At 44.7% G+C, this 13,760-nt stretch overlaps 1 protein-coding gene across 1 annotated transcript; it reads left to right on the top strand.

Annotated features, from left to right (window-relative positions):
- Positions 1 to 640: 640 nt before the first annotated feature.
- Positions 641 to 1,684, top strand: LOC310950642 (putative nuclease HARBI1; the record flags this gene model as incomplete). The annotated part of the gene is made up of 1 exon (XM_083918547.1): positions 641 to 1,684. The coding sequence occupies one exon, from the start codon at positions 641 to 643 to the stop codon at positions 1,682 to 1,684; it is 1,044 nt and encodes a 347-aa protein (XP_083774673.1).
- Positions 1,685 to 13,760: the final 12,076 nt, after the last annotated feature.

The raw sequence follows: 13,760 nt of genomic DNA, 5'->3' as shown, positions 1-13,760 counted from the left end.
CAATGGTGGACCGGGTGGAGCAATGCTGGCACTTGATGGTGTTGATGGCACAGGTGTGAGCAGCACATAGTCAGCTGAAAGGTTGAGTGGCTCGTCAGACTCCCCCACACTGGCTGGCAAAATCCCATGGAGGGCATGGGAACTCTCCCCTCCAAGTATATCGAGGACAGTATCTGAGAATTCTCCAGCTTTACGAAATAAACAAGAACATTTGTAGTGCACATTCATATAAGACATGTAGCTCATAGTGCTTCACAAAAGTGACATGAAATTAGTACTTAGTATTATTAGTAGTATTAGAAATTAGTACTGGCCACTGCCAGTGGCATTTATTTGGGCTGTGATAGCAGCCCAAATCTCGCCTTTGGTCTTTGCAGACACACTGGTCTGGCCAGGGGTGCCGAAAGTGCCAAACAAAACACTATAATGTGACCTCACCCCATCCAGCAACGCATGCGTTTCAGCAGCTGTAAAGTTCAATCCCTTACTCTTTTGGGCCTCCATGGTGTCTGGAGGTTGATCAACCAGTCACTCTTTTATACCTTGCCAGTCTCGTTACTTTCAGGTGTGAGAGTATCCCAGGTTCATTAGTAAGGGCTTAAATTGGGTTCTCAGCTGAACAAGATTGGTTGACAAGACAATGACAGCAATTGTACACCGACACCGACAGCAAAGGAGAAGGTATAGGCCACGGCATTATGCTGAGCGCCCCAACCTGCTCGAGCATTACTCAAATGAGGAGCTTTATGCAAGATACAGATTTGGGCGAGATGATATTACTTACATCTGTAATATTCTTCATCCTCACCTTGAACGTGCCACCCTGAGGAGCCATGCCTTGACTGTGGAGGAGCAAGTGCTTATAGCGCTACGGTTTTATGCATGTGGTTCCTTCTTTGAGGTAATTGGGGATGGACTGGCGGTGACAAAGTCAGCAGTCGGCCATGTGGTGCATTCAGTGTCATCTGCCCTCAGCAATCTTCTGGGTCAATTTGTGAAATGGCCTGAAAATGAAGACGACGTGGCAAGGACCAAGAGGAAGTTTTTCTCATTGGGGGGGATGCCCAATTGTATTGGTGTTATTGATTGTACTCACGTGCATATTCAGGCACCTCATGCCAGGGAATGGGAGTATGTCAACAGAAAAGGCCGGCACAGCATTAACGTGCAGCTTGTGGGGAACGCTGACTTCATTGTCACCAACTGTGTCGTAAGATGGCCTGGGTCTGTACACGATGCCCGTATTTTGAGGTCAAGCCACCTCTTTCAAAGGTTCCAGCAGGCCGCCCCAGATGGTATCCTCCTCGGTGACAGCGGTTACCCCCTTCTACCCTGGCTGATGACCCCTTTTGCTACTGTCACCAATGACTCTCAGCAGAGGTACAACAGTGTCCATGCCACAACAAGAGGGACAATTGAGCGCCTGAATGGCGTGATAAAACGCAGATTTGCCTGCCTGAACTATCTCCGTGTGGAGCCACAGAAGGCCTGTCACGTCATCTGTGCCTGCATTGTGCTCCACAACATTGCACAAACGAGGAGAGTGCCACTTGGGGCTCCCATTGATGGACCTCCTCCCTGCGCAGAAGTCCCCGATCCGCTGCCTCCACCACCGCAGCAGCCTGATGGTCCTGCTGGAAGAGCTGTGAGAAATGCCATGGTTAATCTTTATTTTTCCACTTGAATGATTAAAGAAAAATGTGCACATTTTTTCTGTGTCAGTGTTAATGTCATGCTGCACATTTCAGCACTTTCCAAGCATTTTCAAGGTATATTTTCATGCTTCTGATTAATTGAAGACAAAGTGGCTTCAAGCTTAAAAATGCACCTTTAAAATATTTGGATATAGCTTGAATGTGATTTTAAAACATGTAGCAATGTATTTCAGTTAGTGTTTTACACACTGATTATTTTACTTCATCAAATCAGATCCTTTTATAAATTATCATAATTATGTTGGAGGAATTAGGATGAAGAAATGTTTCTAATTGTGTCACTGACCAATACCATGAAAGTAATGCCATTACAAATTTAAGCAGTTTCAAGCACTTTATTCAAACTCCAATTACTTGAAAGTCTTAAATGTATCAATACAATTAAAGCATTTTCAAGGATTTCCAGCACTCATCCTGTTGTAGCTGAGTGGTCCATGGCTGTGAGTGGACTCTGAAGGTAGAAGGTGTATGAGTATCTTAATCCACAATCCCAAATTGTGTTTATGTAGCCTACACAAAAACATGATATCATCACCAGCATTAGGCTACTGTAGCATTCTGAACCTTCTGAACAAACCTTGTAGTTAATACTCAAACTGTGTTGCGTTGTGTTTTCTAAGCACTGAGCAGGTCTGTACACAATGCAGGCTGCTTATACTGTAAATCTGCCGTGACGCTAATGATAGCCGCTAATGATAGCCCGCTAGCTGCTTAACACACAAGTCAATGGAGCCGCGTTAGCTCCCGTTAGCACGGCCGCGTCTCAATTAGAGATCGCCACGGCCTGCTTTTAATAAGGTGACAATTCAAATAGTTGGCTTGCATGATGTGTTGGTTGCCGTTCGTATGGTATTAAAACCGCTACACAATAGACGACGGTTAACTTACACTTTTGACGTGAAAGTCGGCTCTCTGCTACTCCTTTCATGAAGTAGTCCACCATGTTTCAGATCCCGGAGGCGGAGACTTGAGATTGGGAAATCCGTATCCGGCCAGGTAGGGATCACGGTGATCCACCCTGCCTGTGTTTTGAAATACTCAGATAAAGTCAGCAGGATCACCGTGATCCATGACTGAGAAAAGGAGGATTTCATTATCCGGATTATTCTGATCCAGATTACAAATTTTGAAATACTGGGCCCAGATGACAACCGTCCAGGGTATCATGGTAAGCTCACCTCCGAGACCAGCTTTTGCCGCTCCGACTGCCCAGTCCGCACCAGCCACTCAGCCGCGGCAGCGACAATTCACTCCTTCCCGGAACCCTGGGTCTCCCCACCAGAGAGGTATGGCGGAGATCTCGGACAATGTAAGACTTTTCTCATGCAGTGCGGGTTTGTGTTTGACCTCCAGCCGCTGACTTACGCCACGGAGGGGCATCCTAGCGAGCCGAGCAGCTACACCTCTGTCTCCTTGACTTGAACTCAGTTACACGCCACTATCAGCTGGAAGGGCCAGACTCTGGAGCTTCTGGCGCTCATTGATTCCGGAGCAGACGAAAGTTCTTTTCTGCTCAGTTGAGTGGATAACAGGTTGGTTAACCTTTTCCAGTGATCCTACACCATACAGGCCCTTTTCAGGGCCGAGGGACAGCGGGCAGCTGGTCCCTGGATCCGGCAGGAGAGCGTTGAGTTGAGTGTGGAGATTCAAAGGAAGAGAAATCCAAGAGAGAGAAGGAAGGGGTGTCCTACACTTTTATAGACACTGAAGATGTCATCACCAGAGGTCAGGTTAGCCAAGGAACTGACAGTCCCTTGGAGAATCACACCTGGGTGTGACCTGTGAGGGAGAGTGCATGGCAGGCCTTTGTTTGTGACAATGTGCTCAGGGACAAAGGCTCCCAGGCTTTCGGCCTATTCGTTCCTGTTTGTCTGAGCAAGGCTGAGGCCTTCTCATAATCAAACTGAAAGTTCACGTTAATCCAAAAATTAACAATCATCTTTGGGGTGCCGGTTGCATATACCTAGAAGACATATTAATTTCTCTCAGAATCTAGCAGAGCACATCCAACATGTCCGCCAAGTCCTTCAGCGCCTGCTGGAGAACCTTCAATTCAATTCAAAAAACTTTATTTGTCCCCGGGGGCAATTCAGGGCACACAGCGTAGCAAATAACGTCAGTGCAACTATACAAAAAACATTTTACCTATCAACAAGAATAAAGTGTAAAAGAAGAATAAGTGTCAGGATGTTAGTGTGTTAGTACAGGTTAGAATAAGTGTCAGGATGTTAGTGTGTTAGTACAGGTTAGAATCCAGTCACAGAGTTCGATACGAAGAACAGCAGAAAGGAAAGTTTCTAGATGTTAGTACAAGTTAAACACACTGTCACAGTTAGTTACATAGAACATCGTCGGCGTGAGATGTAGAAGACATGCGTGTATCAGATGTTAGCAGACATGTGAATGGGTGTATATGATGTAAACATGCAGTAGACTGTTGAAACAGGTATAAACAGAACTGTAGTGCAGAAAAGGTATAAGTGGACAGTGATCGGATTCAGATGTGATCAGACATGATACATATATGTAATGAGTATAAATATAATATATAACTTTAAGCTATATGCAGATACTAAATAATAAAGTGATATATGCAGATACTAAATAATAAAGTGACATATGCAGATACTAAATAATAAAGTGATAGTGGTGCATGGCAGGAAAACAGCAGTCTGGAGTGGGGGGGGGGGGGGGGTGATGGTGTCCAGGGGAGGGTGTCAAGAGTGGGGAGGGGGATGGTCAGAGGGGTCAGGAGTTGAGGAGCTGGACAGCCCTGGGGATGAAGGTGGCTCTTCTCATGTGTCCTGCAGCAGGGACAGTGAAGACGGCGTCCTGAGGGGAGCCACTCGAACGCTGAGAAGAGAGCATGAGAGGGGTCCTGCATGATCCGACCAGCTAACCTGAGTGTCTGCTGCTCATAGATGGTCGACAGAGTTCTAACAGGAAGTCCAATGATCTTAGAGCAGACCGTGGCTGTGATCTGCAGGCGGTCTCTGTTCTGGAGGCTGGTGGAGTAGAACCAGCATGTGATGGAGAACGTGATGATGCTCTCGATGAAGGAGTAGTAAAAGGTCAGGAGGATGTTCTTGCTGACTCCAAAGGAATTGAGCTTCCTAAGGAGGTATTTCCGCTGCTGGTATTTCCTGAGAATCTCCTCTGTGTTGGAGGAGAATTTCAGCAGGCTGTCGAAGATGGTGCCCAGGTACCTGTACTCCTCAACTGCTTCAACAGGCTTCCCGTGGATCACGGTGTTTGCTGATGCAGCCAGTTCCCTCTGCTTGTTGGAGAAGGTCACCACCATGTCTTTGGTTTTGTTGACATTCAGCTCCAGGCAGGAGCTGTCACACCACTCCACAAACTCCTGAAGAGCTGGTCCGTGGTGATGAGATGGGCCTGACAGCAGAGACAGGAGGACGTGTCGTCACCGTACTTCACCAGATGACAGTTAGTGTGTGGTTCTGCAGTCATCGGTGTAGAGGATGAAGAGCAGAGGCGAGAGCACACAGCCCGGAGGGGAGCTGGTTGAGGTGTGTTGGAGGTCGGAGAAGGTGCTGTTGACCAGGACTCTCTGTGAACGGTTGGTCAGGAAGTCCAGTATCCACAGGATTAGCTGTTGGTCCAGATGAAAGAGGGCTGAGAGTTTGTCAGCCAGGATGTGGGGCTGCATGGTGTTAAATGCAGAGGAGAAGTCTGCAAACAGGAGTCTGGCTGAGGTGTTGGGGCGCTCCAGGTGTTTGTGAACAGTGTCTATTATGAATGTTTTTGCATCACCGACGCCCCTGCCAGCTTGATAAGCGAATTGGAGCGGGTCCATCTGGGAGTGAGTTTCCCTGATGATGTGTTGTTTTATGATCCTCTCCATGGCCTTCATCACAAGAGGGGTGAGGGCCACCGGCCGGAGGTCATTCAGACATTTTACGGCGCTCTTCTTGGGGATGGGGATAACTGTTGAGTGTTTCCACTGCTGGTGGACTATGCTGCTGTCCATGGATCTTTGAAACAGTTTCTGAAACACGCCCCCTAGCTGCTCAGCACAGTGCTTCAGGACGTGGCCGCTGATGTGGTCTGCCAGGTGAGCTGTTCTCCCTTGTCTTCCTGAGGGCTTTCACCACGTCCTCTGCGCTGAAGGTGAAAGCTGCTGAGTCACTGGGCTTGAGCTTGGACATCGCTTCTTCCAGCTGGGTGGTGTTGTCCTGCTCGAACCTTGTGTAGAAAGAGTTAAGGTCGTTGGGGAGAGATGAAAAGCTACTGCCTGTAACCTGGATGGTTTTTGAGTTGCTGGCAGCAGTGTTCACAGCAGCCATGTTCTTGAGTCCCTGCCAGTCTGAGCGGAGGTTACCCTGCGTGAAGCACTCCTCCACTTTGTTCTTGTACTTCAGCTTGGCAGTTTTTATGGCATGCTTGACCTCTCTGTTGACCTCCTTTTTCTCCGGAGCGGGAGAAGAAGACCCTTTTCTTCTTGTTGAGGATCTCCTTGAGCTCTTTGGTGATCCAGGGTTTGTTGTTGGGGTAGATAGTGACCGTTTTGGAGGGGATGATGTTGTCCACACAGAAGGAGATGTACGATGACACAGTGTCCACATGTTCATTAATGTCACAGTTTCTCCCTCACGACGATCGTTGAGCACCAGCGTGTGCTAACATACAGACACACGCCGCCGCCATGTTGTTTACCGGTGAGCTCACTATCTCGATCAAGTCTTAGAGGGGGGCCGAAGCCATTAACGTGCAGGGCATTGTCAACGTCGTTCTTATTTAACCACGTCTCAGTGAAAGCAAGAACCGAGGCAGTCCTGTACTCATGCATGTGGTTAACGTTAGCTTGTAACTCGTCCGTTTTATTCCGGAGGGATCTAACATTAGCTAGGACGATAGATGGAAGCGGCCGTTGTTTGCAAGTCTCCCGTTTGAGCCTGGCCCTGATTCCGCTCTTCCCCCTTCTGGTTACCTTATTATTCTTGTGTGTGGACTTGTCATGGCTGGTTGAGTTACTCCGCAGTAATTCCTTAGGTAGCAAGTCTATGGCGAAGGCGTGTAGAGGATGGAGTCCGAGCTGCAGTAGGGTCTTTCTGGAGTATGTGTTCCGCTGTTCATTGTTTCTGCTCGCTGTCACAAACTCCAGGAGAAACCGCACTTGAAGAATGGCCATGAAAAACACGGGTATATCCATGGCGAATGGAGAATTAAAGTGCCAGGTGAAATAGGTGAAATAGGAAAAGAAAAACAGGAGAAGAACTTCCGCGTTGTCCAGCAGTCACAGGGTTAACAGGGAGGTAAACAAAGAGAGCGTCACAAGGGGACGGGCGAGGGGGGAAAAAAAGTCTGCTTCGTCTATATAACGTAGTTGAAAAGTTAGAAAACACACTCTGCATGTGTGGCATGCAAAGGGTAAACTAAAAAGTAACAAATATATATAAAAAAACGTACTAAATGCTATATAACGCTAAAAGTTGCTCTCTGCTCTGACCGGTCAACCACACGAGCAGCAACCCGGAACCGGAACTTCTGTTTGTCAAAGCTGAGAAGTGTGAGTTCAACGCCTCTACTGTCACTTTCCTCGGTCACATCATCACCCAGGGGCAGGTAAAGGTTGGATCCCGAGAAGGTAAAAGCAGTTTTTGATTAGCCCAAGCCTGAGAACAGGAAGCAGCTTCAGAGGTTCTTGGGGTTTGCTAATTTCTATAGACGCTTCATCAGAAACTACAGCCGCATTGCTGCACCCCTAACTGCTCTTACTTCCCCTATCAGGCCATATCTCTAGACATAGGATGCTGAAGGAGCCTTTTCTGAGCTGAAGAGAAGGTTCACCTCAGCTCCCATCCTCACTCAGCCAGATTCTTCCCGCCAGTTTGTGGATGAGGTGGACGCCTCAGATGTGGGGGTTGGAGCTGTCCTGTCCCAGTGTTCCCCAGAGGATAAGAAGCTTCACCCGTGTGCCTTTTTGTCCCATTGTTTGTCCCCCACAGAAAGAAATTATGATGTTGGGAACCGCAAACTTCTGGCAGTTAAACTGGCACTTGAGGAGTGGCAACATTGGCTGGAGGGCGCGGAGATTTCTCATGCATCACAAGCGTAATGGCCCAAACACCTACAACTCAATTTGGACAGTCATAGTGCCCCCTGCTGGCGACAGAAAGTGATGTGTTTTTACCTGTCTCTATACTTTAACAAACTCCTCCTAGAGATTTAACACTATTGACTCCAAAATGAGACCTGAACCATCTAAACACATGTCAGATCAAACGATACTGAAGACTTTGAGTTTTCACCAAACCGTATGGGCGTGGCACCACGCCAAATTCAACCATATCGCGAAACAAGACAAAGTTGTTGACAACTGCCCATACATTGTCCAAATTTCAACAAATTTGTCATACATGATAAGAGTCACATCCTGAACACAACTACACCTCAATATTGACTCATAGTGATAGCTCCCCCTATTGGCAAACACTAAATGACAGCCCCTCCCCCAGGATTGACATAAAATGATGAAAACCGATAAGCATATTTAACTCATCAAGATGTACAAAAAAGCCTCTTGGAGCATATGCTAAAGTGAACAGGAAGTAATCCATTTTCAATTATATGGTCATTTTTGCACATTTGCACATGTGGTACTTGAACAAACTCCTCCGAGGGATTTAGCACGATTGACTTCAAAATCAGCCGGTATCATCTAATTATATGTGTTATCAAACAATACTCTGCACTTTTTGTACTTTTTTACTCCGTGTCGCTGTAGCTTGGCGTCAAAATTTGGCCTTTTGCCATAGTTAAGTGACAGGAAGCAGCTGTATCTGCACCAAAATTCTCATGCATGAAAAGAGTCATGTCCTAAACACACCTACATCTTAATATTGACTCACAATGCTAGAGCCCCCTATTGGCAGGATAAAAAATTAGGAAGATTATCCGATTTACATGAAATTTCCATTGTGGATTCTGCACTTCATGTATGTAAACATAAGGCATGTTTTGTGCATGTTGGGTAATGGCATGGCGGCAATTTTGGGCTTTTCGCCATGAAATAGGAAGTAGCTCTGACTTAAATGTACATTGTCCAAACTGCAACAAATTTCCTATTAATCATCAGAGTCCAGGCCTGAAGACAAACACATGCCAATATTTACCAACAGCCATAGCGCCACCTACTGGCAACAGAAGGTCAGCCTGATTTGGTGAAAATTGCGATATGATATGGGTTTCAGGAAGGGTTACGGCAGATTGGCTCAGTAGTGCATCCTACATTACAGCCCCTCCTCCTAGATAATCAAAAATGTATAAAAACTGGTGTGCATATATAACTCTGCCAGATGCACAAAAAAACATTTTGGAGTGATATCCTAAAGTCAACAGGATTGATATTTATGGCCATTTTCCAATATTTGCACGTGTCATACTTTAACAAACTCCTCCTAAAGATTCAACCCGATCGACTAAAAATCTGGTCAGTTCACCTTTGAGACTTGTATGAAGATTAATTGCCAAGGATTTCACTTTTTATCAAAGGGCGTGGTTGTAGCGAGGCTTTAAATTTCGCTCTACTGCCATAAAAGAGACAGTATTTTTAAACATGACCGAACATTGTCCAATCTTCTCCAAACCTCTCACATATGATCACAGACCTAGCCTGACATCTGTGTAACAATATTGAGTTATAGTCACAGCACCCCCTACCTGCAACAGGATGTTACTGTGCTTATATTTTAGTGTGCTACTGTCAACTGGTTGATCCGATCCACCTGAAAATGTGTCAGCAGAGCCTTGAGTAGTGTATGATGCGTCACTGTGAGAATTATAACTTTTGACTGGGGGGCATGGCCTTGGCTGCACAGGGAATTTTGATCACCCGCCATCACAAAAGGAACTGCTTTAAATCCACAAAAAGTTTTCAGATCTTTTTCAAACTTCCTTCCCCGAGAAACAGGAAGTGGTTGTAACTTCACCATACATTGTCCAATCTGTAGATCAGTTCAGTTCAGTTTATTTTCAGACATTTTAGACAAAGACATTTCATGACAAACACAAAAAAAATTCATATGGTCTGAAAAAAGGGAATAGGCAGAAGCTAAAGCTTATAACGCATACCCTTTAAAATGCATAAACTTAGGTAGCTGCTACACACAGGTCAAAAAGAAAATGTCTGATAATTAATTTATTGCTGCTATCAGCATACACAATCAACATATGTTTGAATAATGTTCCTCTTGAGAACAGTTTTAAAGTAAATTCATGTTCTGCAGTCTTTTATATCTATGGCCAAATCATTCCAAACATTCACTCCAACAACAGAAATACAATGCATTTTTGCGTTTGTTCTAACCATGGGCTTTTTTTTAGCACATCTTGCCCTCTCAGCAGATAGGTACTTTCCCTTTCCTGAAATAGGTTTTGAATCAGAATGGGGAATAGATTTTTCTTAATTTTAAACATAAATTGTGCCGTTCGAAAGTAAACCAAGTCCTTGAATTTCAAGGCTTTTTTTCAGATGAAAAGTGTATTTGTTCTGCTGATAATGTTCTGCTTCTGTAAAAACATTATCTTTTTAATTAAAAAGCCTTATACAACAAACTTCATCCCATATACAGTACATGACATTTTAAATAGTCTGAATACACCGTTATGCCTGCCACCTCGACCTGACCTCAACCCAACGGCAAATCGGCCATTTTGTTTTTAGTTTATTCTGCTCAAAAATATCCTCCCACAGATTTCACCCGCTCAACTTCAAATTTGCTACAGGTCCTCCACCGACTGAGCTGAGCTTAAGTTGTGCTCTGCAGGTCTGTAGGTCAAAGGGCGTGGCTGCTAGGGCTCAACAAACTTTTGTTGCTCGCCACCTACATACGAGTGTGTCTCACGCCCACATACTTGATCCAATGAATTTCTAACTTGCTGGACATGATGATGGTTACCTAATTCGCCTGATGTATTAATATCCCACTTTACTCACAACAGCCCCCAGTCTAAACAGGAAGTGAACTACAATTTCTCAGAAATACATACTTGACTCCATCAACTTCATTCCACTTCTAAGACATGCAGAACAAGTTTGTGAAGCTGCATTTTGAAGGCTGTTAATCATGAGTAATGGCGTCCGTGTGGCGTCACAATTCCTCACCAAGAAATTATGTATGACTTTTTGATGTCTTTAATGAACTTGTATCATCATGAAAATGAATATACAGGCTAAGGAAGACTACCTCAACGTCTCTATATATCTCTCTCATGTCCCCCCCCCCCCCCCCCTTGTGGAAACAGGAAGTGCCATATTTTACATTGACATAGTTTGATTGGAAAACTCCTACAACAGATTTTATCCGCTCAACTCTAAATTTGCTACAGGTTGTCTACAGACTGAGCTCTGCAGGCCTGTAGGTCAAAGGGCGTGGCTGCTAGGGCTCAACAAACTTTTGTTCCTCGCCATCTACATACGAGTGTGTCTCACACCCACATACTTGATCCAATCAACTTCAAACATGCTGGACATGATGATGGCTCTGCCCTGATTTGCCCGATACATGACTTTTTAATGCCTTTAATGCACTCGTATCATCATGAAAATTAAGATACAGGCTAAGGATGACTACCTCAACGCCTCTATATATCTCACTCATGTCGCCCCCCTTGTGGAAACAGGAACTGCCATATTTTACATTGACATAGTTTGATTCACTCCAAAGCCTCAGGTCCTGTGGTTGCGTGGGAGAGCGAGGGCACATTCATCGCTGCTTGCGGCTTTAATTCTATGTTGTTTTTTGAGTGAATTGACTACAATATCAAAAAGTATTTTTCTGATTTCTATACTGCACTATAAACTTCTGAATGCAACCCGATTACTGCAGCAACCCCTAAGCCCTTAGACTGTTTAACATACCCTCAGATTGATATAAATATCGCTGGTTAACTTGATAGACCCATCTCTCTGTTGGAGGTGCATGAAGCGATCAAGTCTATGCAAAACATGAAATCTCCTGGTCCCGATGGTTTTACAGTTAAGTTCTTTAAGGCATACTCAATGCTATTAGCCCCTGTCCTTATGAGAATGTTCAATGACTCATTTACTGAAGGCAGACTGCCAGCGACCTTGTATTAGGCATCTATTTTATTGCTTCTAAAGAAAAACAGGGATCCTACCTCATGTGGCAGCTACAGACCGGTCTCAATTTTAAACGTATTAAAATCCTTGCTAAGGTCTTCACCCTCTGCTTCAAAAGTGTGATGTCGTCAATAATTTCACTGGACCAGAAAGGCTTCACATTAGGGAGACATCCATTTATCAACCCCAGAAGGCTGCTCAACATCATATTTTCACCTGGGTCGGACACTCCTGAGGTCATGGTGCGGCTAGATGAAGAGAAAGCCTTCTACCTGTTGGAGTAGAGCTTTGTATTTTTCATTTTGGAGAAATTTGGCTTTGATTCTAATTTTATTTCTTGGGTTAAGCTTCTGTATGTAACCCCCTCTGCCTCTGTAAACAACAAAGTGTCCGTTCAGCATATTTTCCCTCTGAAACATGGAACCCGGCAGGGCTGTCTGCTCTCACCCTTGTTGTTTGCATAGCGATCGAGCCATTAGCCATCAGATTTAGAAACCAGAATGAGTTTGAAGGCATCACTCATTTTGGTCTAGCCCATAAACTCTCCTTATTTGTTGGTGACCTTCTCTTATTTATTTCAAAGACCACATCCTTCCTCTCCCCAGTTTTATCATTTCTGGATCAGTTTGGGTACGTATTGGAGTATAAATTGAATGTTCAGAAAAGTGAGCTATTTTTTGTCAGCAATTTGGCAAGATCACTCCCACAATCGATATTTCCCTTTTAAAAAAATGACAAGGGGTTCAAGTATTTTTTTAAATTTTTATCACAATTTTTAAGCCTCTCTTAGATGCATGCAAGTCAGACTTGTCTTGATGGGCATCCCTCCCCTGTCCCTTGAAGGCTGGGTTAATCTTACTAAGATCGTAATTTTACGGAAGTTTCTGTATCTTTTTCAGCACCTCCCAATTTTTCTTAAATCGTTCTTTGGTAATCTAGACCAGCAACTTAACGCATTTATGTGGCAGAACAAACCAGCCCGTATCAAAAAACATATTCTTCAACTCCCTAAACCTGAAGGGGGACTAGCACTCCCTAATTTCCACCACTACTTCTGGGCCTGCAACATTAATAAACTTTTATATGGCTCCGCGTAGGAGTTGTAGACAGCTGTCCACCCTGTGCTCATACTGAGATAACATCTTCTTTTTGCTCTTTGCATTCTACAATTTAATCACAGCTCCCCATAACTGCTCATAGAGTCTCACCTCATCGGGTCGCCATCAATACCATTTAAATTTGGATCCAGTTCAGGAAGCAGCACGGCTTGCACAACGCTTCGATCCTTGCCCCTGTTTTGAATAACTATGCGTTTTGCCCTTCCTGCACCTATCCTACATTCCACATGTGATCAGATTAGGGCCCCAAAATGCTTAATGACCATGATGTTTTTACGTCCTTTGCATCTATGTCGGATAAATACAGCCTACCTAATAGCCACTTTTTTCAGTACCAAATGAGACATTTTATCCAAAAGGAATTCTGACATTTACCAAACCGCCCCCCTGAAGCTGAGATGGACTAAATCCTGTTTCTCAATGTACAACACAAGCGACTGATATCTGTCATTTATAATAACATTGCTCTTCTGAGCCCAGTTCACACTGTATCACCTAAAAATGCATGGGAAAAGGATTTGGAGGTAGACATTACTGAGGTCAAGTGGAGGGACATTTTAAAACTCGTCCACTCATCTTCCATTTGTGCCGGGCATAACCTATTACATTGAAAGGTGCTTTATAGAGCCTATTTCACAGACGCTAAATTGGCTAAGATATACCCTAGTCACAGTGATGCTTGTAACCGCTGTAAGCAGTCCCCAGCCGACCACGCACACATGTGACCTGCCCGAAGCTTGATGAACTTTGGTCGATATATTCCAAACCCTCAAGCAGGCTCTTAACACAAATTTGGAACCAAATCCCCTAACTGCTCTTTTTGGG

This window comes from Echiichthys vipera, assembly GCF_963691815.1.
Source record: "Echiichthys vipera genome assembly, chromosome: 8".
Lineage (NCBI taxonomy): Eukaryota > Metazoa > Chordata > Actinopteri > Perciformes > Trachinidae > Echiichthys > Echiichthys vipera.
The sequence above is the reverse complement of the archived record's forward strand: the minus strand, read 5'-3'. Positions and strand labels throughout refer to the sequence as shown.